The sequence below is a fragment of the Falco biarmicus genome, chromosome 17, assembly GCF_023638135.1.
Source record: "Falco biarmicus isolate bFalBia1 chromosome 17, bFalBia1.pri, whole genome shotgun sequence".
Lineage (NCBI taxonomy): Eukaryota > Metazoa > Chordata > Aves > Falconiformes > Falconidae > Falco > Falco biarmicus.
This window is the reverse complement of record NC_079304.1, coordinates 4,102,063-4,114,613: the sequence shown is the minus strand read 5'-3', so window position 1 is coordinate 4,114,613 and position 12,551 is coordinate 4,102,063. Positions and strand designations below refer to the sequence as shown.

Genomic DNA, 12,551 nt, shown 5'->3' with positions numbered 1-12,551 from the left:
AATCAGACTAAGTTTCTTTTCTCAGACCCTTGTGGTTCACTAGGGAGAGGGAAGATATCTCCCCCTCCTCTGCTCATCTGAACTGTAAACGAGGATCAACTTCTCTTCTCCAACAAGATTTGATAAAGTGCAGTGCAGAAGAGGTGGGAAGACCAGCACGCTTCTCTGTAAGTACTGAACTTCTTTCATTTGTAGATCAAAGTTTCCTATATCTTACGTACACTAACTGAAGCAAGCAGCAAAATGAACCCTGGACTAAAAGCTGCAACAGGAAATGAAAAGTTATTTTATTTCTGCCTCTCAAACACAGAACTCTCCTCCGCAAGGGACACAGACAGAGCACCAGGCAGCTGTGCTGGGATGATATTTTATTTTTTACTGTTTTGGGAGAGATTTGTCATAAAGTCTCTTATTCCCCTCCACTCCAACCCACTGCTCACCCCTCAGCACTTTCACTTCCTTGTAGTAAGGCTTCAATGAAATAATTTTTCTAATGCTCTTAGTTCAAAACAATGCTAAACCATTTCCGTCTGCCAGGCAACAGGATGCACAGGGAAAACAATGAAGCAGTAAAAACCAGCAAACCACTAAAGCTTTCTTCTTTTTAAACTTACATCAGGGCAATGCATTAATTAAAGGTTAAAGCATTTAGAACCACAATAGGTCCTAGGTTAAGAAGCAATGTCTAGTTTAGTAATGAAAATTATGATGGTCTGTCCTGGTACAGGCAACAACAAAAAAAAAAAAAAAAGCAACAAACCCCAGTGATGAAGATCACTGCACAACTGGGAGTTCATCAGCAAAGGGGGACGAATCTAAACAAACCTCATTAGCAAGCCACAGCTCCTACTCCTACCTCCCCAAATGCTTCCCTGTAAATAATACTGTCCATGTGGGTTTTCATGTGTTATTACTGATTTTGAGGAGTAATTATTAGAAGTAACATATTTTGTTACAACCTACTTTCCTTTCAAGTAATTTTTGCTTAACTTCCCTTGCTTCTTCCTTAAGGCACAAGTACACTTTGCTTTGGTTCAGGAATCCAGCCAGCTGTAACAGAATGTTCAAAAAAGTCACCCAAACCATAGTAAATCAAGTGGAACCAAGCGGAGGACTGATCCCAGTTCACAGCATCATCGACCATGAACATTTCAGACCCCTCTGTCTAGTGAGACAAAAAGAAAAAACCATGTTCCACCGATCTCCCTCCTACAAACAGACATGGCACAGACTTACCGACTTCCTGCTGCCTGGAGAAGACAATAACAGCACAGGTAAAGCCCACACTTATCAATCTTAAGTTTGCAGTTTCCATAGACAAAACATTTGGATCATTTGTGGCTGAACTCTACCACATTCCATCTTTCTTGTGTACACTAGTTATAACACTGAGCCTGTGTAATCATGCTTAAGCTAACACATTGAATTCTTTCAGACTCCCTCCTTCCCAGCGGAGGTGATAAAGAATCAAGGCAATTTACAGTCAGAACACACACCAATGACAGAGTTGACGGGAATCTAAGCCTTTGTGTTGACTCTGTAAGCACAGAGCTGAAAGCAGCTGCCTCCTCGTCCAAAGGCTGGTCCATCAAGCTGGATAAGAACCACATACCACTACCAAAACTCGAGGCACTGACAACAGAAAGGTAAGGGAGACACAGAGGCAAAACACGCCTTCCAGTCATCCTCCTCTACCCCACAGCCAAGCTACACAGTGGGTTTTCAACAGCCAAACCCCAAGATTAAGACCCGAGAGCATACATTCTCCCTAACTGGAGGGCAAGAAAGAGAAGCGAGAAAGATTCCTTACACAGCTTTGTAATGCTTACAGATTTGCGTGTAATTCAGGAAGCGGGAAGACCTCAACACAGAGTCTTTTCCCATGGTTTGTACCTGGAGAGGAGCATATAGATCAGGACAGATCACCTGTATGACCTGCCAGGCTGCAGCCTCACTGCACCAGTTCCCCTCAGGCATTAGAAAGGGAATGCCCTGAGGACAGCAAGAACTGCAGCCCGTTTTCTGCCACCTTTTTCCCCCCAAAACCCCCTGACATTGTGCTATTTACACATACTCATGCAACATGAGAGCAGATGCATGCATAAGGCTTTCAACTCTGAGCAGGCTACAGGACTTTTGTCATAACTCACAGAAAAGCCACCAGGATATTGCATCCTTTTTCTCTTTTAGAAAAATTAACATGGATCACCCCTTCATTCAACAACTACAGAAAACACGCGAACGTTTATACGTGGTTCATGAAACAATAGAAACCTCAGAGGAGGCCTGCTACGAGGAATCCACCACAGCAGAGGGGTGCTTGATTGCCCAGTTGTATGCCAAGTTTCATGCAAAGGTTTGATTTCTCTTCAGGCTCGGGAATCAGTCCTTCCCAAACACCTGTGTGCCATCCCGACCCAGTAACAGGGGGTTTTTGGTTGGTTTATTGATGTTTTTTTCATTGAGCAGGGCACCAGAGACAAAAAACAAAGCCTAACTATACCCAAGGGCTGCACTCTGGCCTTCAAGGCAATCCAGCTGGACATTACAGACAAATCATGGTGTAAGTAACTTCAAGAAACTACCAATGACTCCATGCAGGAAACAAGGCAGAAGAGGGAAAAACATTTTCTGAAATACCGTTCAGTCTCACAGCCATCCTTAACTCACTTGGAAGGACATTAATGCAGTATGAGTGACAAATCACCCGGGAAAAGGCCATACACAGTACATAAGAGCAACTTGGGAAAGAGATGCAGTTTTGGCAGGGGTGTGATGAGGAAGTGAAAGGGGGATACTGAAAGTCTCAGCTCTAAGTTTCAGGAACTGCAGAGCTCCTGTTGAAAAAGGGCATAAAGAGCAGTTTATTTTCTTTTCCCACTCAGAAAAGTCAGGGAGAAGCCAGGATGGCTGACCCTTCAGTGGGAAGGGTGGCATCAAAGGCACTTATGCTGGATATGTAGAGAAAGAAAGGTCCAAGATCCACAAAACCTACTGCAGGATTTTTGAAATTGCATGTAGCTTTCTCTCCCTATGCTCTGTGCTTCCCACACCTGCATGGATCTTGTTGAGTATAAGCTGCCATTTTAACACACTGGACAACACAGGCCTTAACATAAGGCACATGACAGTTGGGAACAAGGTGTAGGAATAACGAGTTTAAATGAACTGGCAGAAGACAGACACCCTGCAGAAGGGTGCAAACCCAGTCTGACCTAAGAGTAGCACATGAGACTTCGGACCTGGGATACCAGTATCTAAAACAACCACCCTGGTAAAAAAAAAAAAAAATACCTATCCAGCTTTAAGTATTTTTCTAAATTAGCAATGCCCTTTTTATCCTGTTGCAGATCTTCGGTATTTCGAAGATAGACAGTATATATGTGATGGTAAGCAATGGTTTTTACTACCTCCACTACTTTTATCCCCTTCGGGTAAGACGGAATCTCTCAGGATAAACACAAACCACCAAATGCAATGGTTTTGCTGTGGTAGAGTACTGCCTACTACCTGAGACATGACAACTGTTTGACTCAAAATCGCGTATTGCTTAAAAAAAAAATATTCACAGAAATATTTCAAATTCTAAATTTAGGGGTGCCAGTGAACTTCTTGTGGGATTACCTAGTGTGGAAGTGACATATTCAGACTCTTTCTGGTTTTCAGGTTTCTCAGGAGGAAAATTAGGAGCATTGGAAGGAGAAATTAAAGAGAATTGTCAAATTCTCTCTCAGTTGTCTTCTGATCTGTCAGTCACATTTTTAAAAGCCATCAAAGCTGTGATGAGAGACAGGAACCTCTTTGAAGAGCTGAACCATAAAGTAAGTAGAGTTCTTCTTACCACCAGGATCTATAGATACAGAGATTTCCATGATCACACCTCTTGTCCCAGACGTCTTCCCTCCTGTGCCACAACTATCAATCCAAAAATCGTTCACTCAGCACATCCGTCTGGTCTCCATCACCATACACAGAAAAAAGGTACTCAGGACAGAGCCAACTGCCAAAATATATCCTGAATATAGCCTCGCAGATTTACCTGAAGGTATCAAACCATTTAAGCTTCATATTCTGTCTTTAACCAGGGCCAGCGCGAATGGCTAAAGCCTCAACTCCAGCCTCATCAATAGCTTAGGGAGGGGAGACACACACTACAGGACTGTTCATATGCTTCTGTAGTTAGACTGCAAGGGACTATCAGCAGCCTCTTCTCGGAAACCCTGACGTTTCTTCTTCTTATCCCTCTAGATGGACGAAGTTCTTGATGAAACTCGTAATTGTGAGCTGAAAACAGAAAGCCCAGACTTAAAAGACCTGTTCAGCAGCTTACAATATTCTTCAAGACATCTTCTCCTTAAGCTGGCAGGAGCAATCACCTACACTCTTGACGCTTTAGATGGTAAGGCTTTCTGGCCATTTTAATGGAGAAAACTATCAGCACCAGAAGAGGTTAAAAGCATCCCTGCCAACAAGGCTAGCAAAATATAGAAAACTGACAGTGTGTGAGAGACCTGCACAGCACTTACCTAAAACAATTTCTTGGACTACGGGAATGAAGGTGGTGTGTGCTGAGAGTAGACCTGTCTGCAGCAGCTGCTGTTCAGCAACAGCTGGAGAGTCACAGAGCAGTGACTGCCAGAAGTGTGACACTGAAATACCTCTTAGTCCAGGATCAGTATCCACAAGGGGATCCTTGACAAGAGGGCTTGAAATCAGAATGAAGATGTGGGTAAAGATGGCAAGGTTACCTTACAGAAAGAACTGGAGCCCCTCTCCTATGAGGACAGGCTGAGAGAGCTGGGTTGTTCAGCCCGGAGAAGAGGAGGCTCCAGGGAGACCTCAGAGCAGCCTTCCAGTACCTAAAGGGGCCGAGAGGAAAGCTGGAGAGGGACTTTGTACAAGGGCGTGTAGCAATAGCACAAGGGGGAATGGCTTTAAACTGGAGGAGGGTACATTTAGATTAGATATTAGAAATTCTTCACTATGAAGGTGGTGAGGCACTGGCACAGGTTGCCCAGAGGAGCTGTGGATGCCCCATCCTTGGAAGCGTTCAGGGCCAGGTTGGACAGGGCTCAGAGCAACCAGGTCTAGCGGCAGGTGTCCCTGCCCATGGCAGGGGGTTAGAACTACATGATCTTTAAGGCCCCTTCCAACCCAAACCATTCCATGAAAGAGCAGTGCCAATCCCAGGGTTCTTATCCCAAGGCTGCCACAGAACACAGTTTGAACTTGCCCTCAGCCCCCTTGGTCTCTACCCTCGACGTGACAGTCACCTCTACAGAGAAACGGCTGTATTCATCTCACATAGAGGCTGCACTAATAATTGATTTTAAAACATCTGAAGAACATTTGACCCAACAGGCACGCCCTGCAAGACAACTGATGGTCACCCTTCACATCTTACCAGTTGTCTCTGAAACACTGGTGGTGGGTTTTTGGTACAAACCTTTTTTCATTCTGCAGAGCTAACAGAGGATCAGCTGCTGCTGTTGCTGGAGTCCTTGGAAGAGAAGGCTGTGTCCCAACAGCTTAAGCTGGTGAGAGATCATATATCACATTGGGCTCAAAATGAAGGGGGGGGGGGAGATGTTATTTTAAGTAAAGCAACATTTAAATGATGGTATAGGTATAGCAGTATCCCCACTTAAGGTAATGCCAGGAAGAAAGGCAAGAATAATTGCTTCAGACTTGGCAGGGCTCAAAATACCCACTTCAAGAGAAAACACCCCAAGACAGGAAGACCTAGGACTTCTAACAAATGTTTTGCTGATAACAGACATTAAACTGGACACAGATGACTCTCATTTTTCTTGAGGTAGCCATCAGAATTTTCTGGCTTCAGTTTTTAAAAAAAAAAAAACAAACCACAATTTCTTGGACATAACTAATTCACAAGAAACTAGGAACTGAATACATGAGCATGATAATCTTACAGGGTGAAAAGTCCCATACGTGGATTATTTAGTGCAGCTGTAAGATAGTAAAGCACAAGTCAAAGAGATCATTTACTTAATGACTTCTTATGTGGAGTCATTAAGTGAGAATGGGAGTACTACAATACCAATACTGCTTTTTTGTTGTTCTTGCTATGAAGATTGGGATCATCTTGGAACACAGGAATGTGCATCTCAACCTGGATGACAGCTTGCTCTCCTCCTCACAACAGAAGGTACAAAAAATAACCATTGCAATGCTTGAGATGAGTGGAGTGAAATTCCAGAAAGATGGATCTGCTGTCTGTATGGAAGAAGCCTTCTCGGCCACAGCAGCCCTGTATGTGTCTCTGTACATCCTCAGTGTTCTGAGTAACTCAAATTAGGTTACATGTGTCCCCCCATTAGGGATGATTTAAAGGTAACACTTAACAATGCATTTGAGAGCCTGTTACTGCAAGCCAGTTGCTCTTTCCAAATTTCATCCCTACACAGGCAAGGTACTCACTAATGCTGCTTTGAAACGGATGCAAAAAGACTTAAGGCAAGAAAACTTATAGAAGCCAAAACTGCTTTTTCTTTCCCCGCATATGAATGGGGAGTGCCAACTGAAAAAATACACTAGCCCAAACAAGCCTGGTAGTTGCACCTTATGCGATCCTGCTTTTCCTAGAAAACGGTAGCACACAGCTGCTCATGCTATCAATAACATGTAAAGGAACATGTCAGCAATAATGCACTTATCCTGGTCACACTTGTGGTTCCTTTGTGATTCAATAAGCCAGGAAATGTTAGAAAGCCATAGGATCTGAGAACATTTTAACGATGCAGACCTGATAAAACAGCACCTCTATCACAGAATTACGCACCCCAGCAAGCAATAAATTACAGTATTTCAGAACAATACTACAAATACTTTGATTACTACTTCATAAATAAAGAGAACAACTTCTTACTGAACGACTGGACATTCTTAAAAGCAGTTTTTGTAAGTCTGCAGGTGTTTTCAGTCACCCAGTGCGGCTGCCTGCCTGGAGGCCCAGCTCCCCTCAGGCTCCTGGGGGAAAGGGGGGGGGGGAGGGGGGCCCCTCAAGGCTCCTGGGGGAAAGTAGGGGGGGGGAAGGGGGGGGTCCCTCAAGGCTCCTGGGGGAAAGTAGGGGGGGGGGAGGGGGGGGGTCCCTCAAGGCTCCTGGGGGAAAGTAGGGGGGGGAGGGGGGGATCCCTCAAGGCTCCTGGGGGAAAGTAGGGGGGGGAGGGGGGGGGTCCCTCAAGGCTCCTGGGGGAAAGGGGGTGGAGGGAGGGAACCTCTAGGCTCCTGGGGGAAAGGGGGGGGGGGCGCCCTTAGCAAGGGGCAGCACTGGGTGCCTGGGTGGTCGCTGACAGCACGCCGAGGCGGGGAGCCTGGCTGTGCTTTGCACCAGCCATGAGAAGAGCCCGGGGCCCTCACGGCTGCCGCTCCGCCAGGCCTCGCACCTCACCTCAGCGCGGCAGGCCAGCAGCGCCCGCGCATGCGCCGCGAGACTGGCGGGAACAACCAAGCGGCGGGCAGAAATCCCCGAGCGTCCGCCGGAAACACCCGAGAGTGTGGCGGAAATACCCGAGCGCTTGCCGGAAAGAACGGAGAGGGCGTAAGCGGAAGGAGCCGAACGGTGTCGCGCTCGGCGCTCGGCCTCGCGGGCCTGGCGGCGCTAGGGCGGTGCGGCTGGTCGGGCCTGGCGACTCCCGGCGTGCCCCGCGGTTGTTGCAGTGTCACGGCCGGCCCGGCGTGCCCGGCCATGAAGCAGGAGGGCGCGTCCCGCCGCCGCGGCGACAAGGCCAAGGGCCCCCCCGACGGGCCGCCGCCCGCCCCCCCCGACGTGGAGATGCAGGAGGAGGCAGCGGCGGCCGAAACGGCCGGGGAGCGGCAGCCGCAGCGGGAGCTTGACGCTGTCACGTTGGAGGGTGAGGGGGGGGGCTCTGGAGAGGGGTCCCTGTGGCGGGGATCTGTGGTGTGGGATGTTGTCTGGGGGGTGGTGGAGGAGGAAAGGGGTCAGGGCCAGGGCGGGGGAGCCTCCGTGAGGGATCCCTGTAGGAGGTGGGGGCTGGGGGAGGAAGGGGAATGGGGTGGCTGTGAAGAGCCCGGGGGGGCAGGGGAGGGGGGTAGCGCAGGAGCGCCCGTGGAGGGGGGGTGGGGGGTGCATGTGGGGAGAGGTGCTGGGAAGGGTGTTGGAGGAGGGGAAGGGGAGGTCATTGGGGGAGAGGGGTGGCTGTGAGGTATGTTGTGGGGGACCCCCTGGGAGGGTGGGCTGTTGGGGGCGGGGGAGGGCAGGGGGAGCTGCAGAGGGGCTGTGGGGGGACCCCGCAGGGCTGGAGCCCATAGCAGGAGCGAAAGGGAAGGGATCTCTGCGGGGGATCTTCTCAGCCCCCTGCTCCGAGCAGGGACAGTCCTGGGGCCGGGTCAGGTCCCCTGGGACACTGAGGCCACACGGCCCCGGCACCATGAGCGGACAGAGAGACCCAACAGCAGCAGGATGGGAGAGATCCCAGCACCGGCTTTGCTCCGGTGCATCCTTTGGCAGAGGCCTCTGGGAGACACGTGCTGACATAGTGTTGCTTGTGCTTCCACAGATATCAAAGAGCACGTGAAGCAGCTGGAGAAAGCCGTGTCGGGGAAGGAGCCACGCTATGTCCTGCGTGCCTTGCGGGCTCTGCCCTCCACCTCCCGCCGACTCAACTCCAACGTGCTTCATAAAGCCATCAATGGCTTCTTCACTTCCAACAGTACCATGCGGGACTTCCTCCTCAGCTTCCTGGAGGAGGTACGGCAGCAGGGGATGGGGAGAGGTGACCAGCTATGGAGGGGACGCCTTTCGCGCACCGAGGAGCCTCCAGAGCCCCGCTGTGCAGGGCAGGAGGGCACCAGGAACAGCCAAGGGCCTGGGGACCCTCGGGACACGCAGCCCAGCTGCTTGGGAATGCGTGTGAGATGAGATGGGCCACTGCAGCTCTTGGCAGGGATGGGGTTGTAGTGCCAGCAGCCTGGGCTGGCTCTCTTGTCACACTTCAAGCACAGCTGTCACCCGGCTGGGGACAGGCCTCGCTGCAGGCAGAGGTGTGCACAGCGCTGGGCGGGTGGTAGTGGTGCTGGCAGGACAGGGCTTCAGCTCGTCTGTCTCCCTCAGTCTATGGACACAGAAGCCGAGCTGCAGTTTCGCCCGCGGACGGGCAAGGCAGCCTCAGCCCCTCTCTTGCCAGAAGTGGAGACCTACCTCCAGCTGCTCCTCGTCATCTACCTGATGAACAGCAAGCGATACCCGGAGGTGAGATTCCTGGGCTTCTGGCTTGGAAGCTGAGCTTTCCGTGTGGTGCTTCTGTGCTAGGCAGGGCCTGGAGAGCCTCAGGGACCTGTCTGTCTGCGGCTCCACACTTTCCCCTTTGTTTCAGCTGTGTTTGGAGGCAACCCCCGGGCTCAGTCCCACAGCCCTGGCGGTCTCTGCTCTTCCTGGGCAGCAGTTCCTCTGCTCTGACCTCCGTTCCCCTCCTGCAGGCTCAGAAAGTGTCCGACGACCTGATGCAGAAGATCAGTTCCCAAAACCGCCGGGCCCTTGATCTAGTGGTGGCAAAATGTTATTACTACCACTCCCGAATCTATGAATTCCTGAATAAACTCGATGTGGTCAGGAGGTAGGGCAGATCCTGCGTGCAGGCTCTCCCTGAGCTTGGTCCCATGTGCTCTGGGGAGCGGGGCTGTTTCTTTTTCCTCCTCCCTGACACATTTGCTCTTTTTCCTGTAGCTTCCTGCACGCCCGGCTACGGACGGCCACGCTGCGCCATGACGCTGATGGTCAGGCCACCCTCCTGAATCTGCTGCTGAGGAACTATCTCCACTACAACCTCTATGACCAAGCAGAAAAGCTCGTCTCCAAGTCCGTGTTTCCTGAGCAGGCCAACAACAACGAGTGGGCTCGGTACCTCTATTACACAGGTGAGACACAGAGGGTCCTGCACAGCGTTGGCAGCTTGGGCTGCACCCAAAATCAAGGGCTCTGGTTCCCCAGAAAACCCTTTGGAGCAGCTGGAGATGAGGCTTCCAGGCAGAATTTGAAGCCCTGTCCGGGTGGGTCCAGCTGGATTCACTCAGGGAATTTTCCCACTGTCTTCTGCCCTGTGTGACCGCAGGGCGCATCAAGGCCATCCAGCTGGAGTACTCAGAGGCGCGGAGGACCATGACGAACGCCCTGCGGAAGGCGCCACAGCACACGGCCGTCGGTTTCAAGCAGACGGTGAGCAGGAACAGGAAACTTGTGGGGTTTGGTACCTCCTGGGTCCACAGGGAAGCTGCTGCGGGGTTGGGGGCCCCGTGGGGACTCACTGTCTCTTTCTGCTCAAGGTGCACAAGCTGCTCATCGTGGTGGAGCTGCTGCTCGGGGAGATCCCGGACAGGCTCCAGTTCAGACAACCCTCCCTCAAGCGCTCGCTCATGCCCTACTTCCTCCTGACTCAGGGTACGATGGGCTGCTCCTGCCCACGCTCCGTCCTCGCCACCATGTCCCGTGCTTTGAGGGAGTGGGAAGCCCTGGCAGGGGGAGTTTCTTTCCCCTCGATGGGCCTTAGCTGCAGACTGCACTGGGGGAGGAGGAGGCAGCTCCTGAGAGGAGGGGATGACAGACCTGGGAGTCCCCCTGGCTCGCGTTCCCCACCGCGCCCCACCCCTCGCTCCTTCCCCAGTTAACACAATCTCTCCTCCAGCCGTCAGGACCGGGAACTTGGCCAAGTTCAACCAAGTCCTCGATCAGTTTGGGGACAAGTTCCAAGCCGATGGCACCTACACCCTGATCATTCGTCTGAGGCACAACGTCATCAAGACGGGTAGGAGGCCGCTGCTGTGGTGTTCAGGGACCCTGTCACATACTGGGCTGCCTGGCCTGGGGGGCTCCACTCTCGTTCCTCCCGCGCAGGTGTCCGGATGATCAGCCTCTCCTATTCCCGCATCTCCCTGGCCGATATTGCCCAGAAACTGCAGCTGGACAGTCCGGAGGATGCAGAGTTCATTGTCGCCAAGGTAGCTGCATGGGAAACCCCGTCCCTCTGGGTCCTGGGCTGCCCACAGCCCCTGGTTCTCACCACTGGCCTCGCTGCCTCTGCCCTGTCCCCGCAGCGCTCCCTTCCTGGGGTGGTCACTGGTTTTAGGTCGAGACCCCTCCAGGGGATGCTGGGGGACGCTCAGGGCACCGTGTCCCCTCTCTGCGTGCTGTGTCCTGAGCCCACCGCTCCTGTCACAGCAGCCAGCTCCTCCCTTCACTCTAAACTGCTGCCTCAGCCCTCGGAGACAGCGGGTGCCCTGACCGCGTGCCCTCCGGCTTGCAGGCCATTCGGGATGGCGTGATCGAGGCCAGCATTAATCACGAGAAGGGCTACGTCCAGTCAAAGGAAATGATCGACATCTACTCCACCCGGGAGCCCCAGCTGGCATTTCACCAGCGCATCTCTTTCTGCCTTGACATCCACAACATGTCTGTCAAGGTGAGCGTGGTGGGTCCCCGGCCAAGGGGCTGGCAGGGCCCGGCTGAAGGGGACAGCTGGGCAGAGTTGAGGCGTTTCTCAGCTCAGAGCTTCTCCCTCTCCCTTCTGTTTTACAGGCCATGAGGTTCCCACCCAAATCTTACAACAAGGACTTGGAATCTGCAGAGGTGAGATCTGGGTCTCCGCAGCCAGCTGCCAGAAGCCACTGGCACTGCAGCCACTGAGGCCACGGGCTGGATGTGGCTTCTGTCCCTCAGCTGCCACCAACCTCCACCTTTACCTTCCAGGAGCGCCGGGAGCGCGAGCAGCAGGACCTGGAGTTCGCAAAGGAGATGGCAGAGGATGATGATGATGGTTTTCCATGACCCTCTGGCCTGGCTGTATTTTTTCATTTGTCCCTAGGGAAGATGCTGTCTGAGCGGAGCTCCACACAACCCCAGTCCCCCCCATCTGCCTTTCTTTTATAAATACCTGCATGTCTGTACTGTGGGAGGGAGACACAGGGGTTCCCTGGGCCTGCAGCCACATGTCCTGCTCTCCCGTCCCCCCTCCAGCCACGGCAAGAACCCCCTTCCCCAATAAACAAACATTCTTTTAAGGTTGCTTGTGGTCCCGGTCATCGCTGAGCCCAGCAGCGGTGCAGCCGAGCCCATGAACTGGGAGCTCCTGGACAAGCAGGGCCAGGGCAGGCGGGGGACAGGAGCACACTGCTCCACAGGGGCTGCAAGTGCCCCCAGCTCTCCCTACAATAATGGGGTCAAACTTTGTTAAACTTCAAATAAGACTTTTCAAATAAAAGTTGGAAAAACACCAGCCTGGCCTGCTCCTGCCCTGGGTTTGTTGTGACTTGGGAGCGCATCGGGGGGGTTTGTTACCTGTTTCCCCCCTCCGGGCTGGGGCCAGCTCTTGGCCCAGGCCCTGCCAGGGGCTGGAGGTGACATCCCAGAGCTGAGCCAGGGGCACCCGGGGCTTGGTGGCAGCAGTGGGTCTGGGCAGGGAGCAGCGCAGACTCCATCTCCTCCAGCCCATGGGATCCCGTTTCCCAAAATCCACTTTATTCTGCAGCTGCAGACAAAGGCCAGAGCAGGGATTACCAGGATTGGCACCAGGTGCATG

General features: G+C 52.3%; 2 protein-coding genes across 3 annotated transcripts; both read left to right on the top strand.

Annotated features, from left to right (window-relative positions):
• Positions 1-26: 26 nt before the first annotated feature.
• Positions 27-6,893, top strand: GSDMA (gasdermin A). 2 transcript variants are annotated; one of them, XM_056362202.1, is made up of 10 exons: positions 27-167; positions 1,039-1,274; positions 1,436-1,646; positions 2,191-2,356; positions 2,470-2,563; positions 3,351-3,389; positions 3,667-3,821; positions 4,249-4,399; positions 5,464-5,537; positions 6,095-6,893. In XM_056362202.1, the coding sequence occupies exons 2-10, from the start codon at positions 1,061-1,063 to the stop codon at positions 6,317-6,319; spliced, it is 1,329 nt and encodes a 442-aa protein (XP_056218177.1). In that variant the 5' UTR covers positions 27-167; positions 1,039-1,060; the 3' UTR covers positions 6,320-6,893. The 2 variants fall into 2 exon arrangements, with proteins under 2 accessions (XP_056218177.1, XP_056218175.1); XM_056362200.1 differs by having other exon boundaries at positions 1,012-1,274.
• Positions 6,894-7,656: 763 nt separating this feature from the next.
• On the top strand, positions 7,657-12,248 carry PSMD3 (proteasome 26S subunit, non-ATPase 3). The gene is made up of 12 exons (XM_056362532.1): positions 7,657-7,874; positions 8,541-8,731; positions 9,095-9,232; positions 9,460-9,596; positions 9,707-9,897; positions 10,092-10,195; positions 10,303-10,417; positions 10,662-10,781; positions 10,871-10,974; positions 11,280-11,435; positions 11,552-11,602; positions 11,723-12,248. Exons 1-12 carry the CDS (start codon positions 7,709-7,711, stop codon positions 11,798-11,800), a joined length of 1,551 nt encoding a protein of 516 aa, XP_056218507.1. The 5' UTR covers positions 7,657-7,708; the 3' UTR covers positions 11,801-12,248.
• Positions 12,249-12,551: the final 303 nt, after the last annotated feature.

Excerpts from the sequence above, each read along its gene's own strand:
- GSDMA (XM_056362202.1), top strand. The coding sequence starts at position 1,061 with ATGTTCAAAAAAGTCACCCAAACCATAGTAAATCAAGTGGAACCAAGC. Across the intron at positions 4,400-5,463 it reads CACTCTTGACGCTTTAGATG|AGCTAACAGAGGATCAGCTG; the intron begins GTAAGGCTTTCT and ends TTCATTCTGCAG. Across the intron at positions 5,538-6,094 it reads TGTCCCAACAGCTTAAGCTG|ATTGGGATCATCTTGGAACA; the intron begins GTGAGAGATCAT and ends CTTGCTATGAAG.
- PSMD3 (XM_056362532.1), top strand. The coding sequence starts at position 7,709 with ATGAAGCAGGAGGGCGCGTCCCGCCGCCGCGGCGACAAGGCCAAGGGC. Across the intron at positions 9,233-9,459 it reads ACAGCAAGCGATACCCGGAG|GCTCAGAAAGTGTCCGACGA; the intron begins GTGAGATTCCTG and ends CCCCTCCTGCAG. Across the intron at positions 10,975-11,279 it reads CAGAGTTCATTGTCGCCAAG|GCCATTCGGGATGGCGTGAT; the intron begins GTAGCTGCATGG and ends TCCGGCTTGCAG.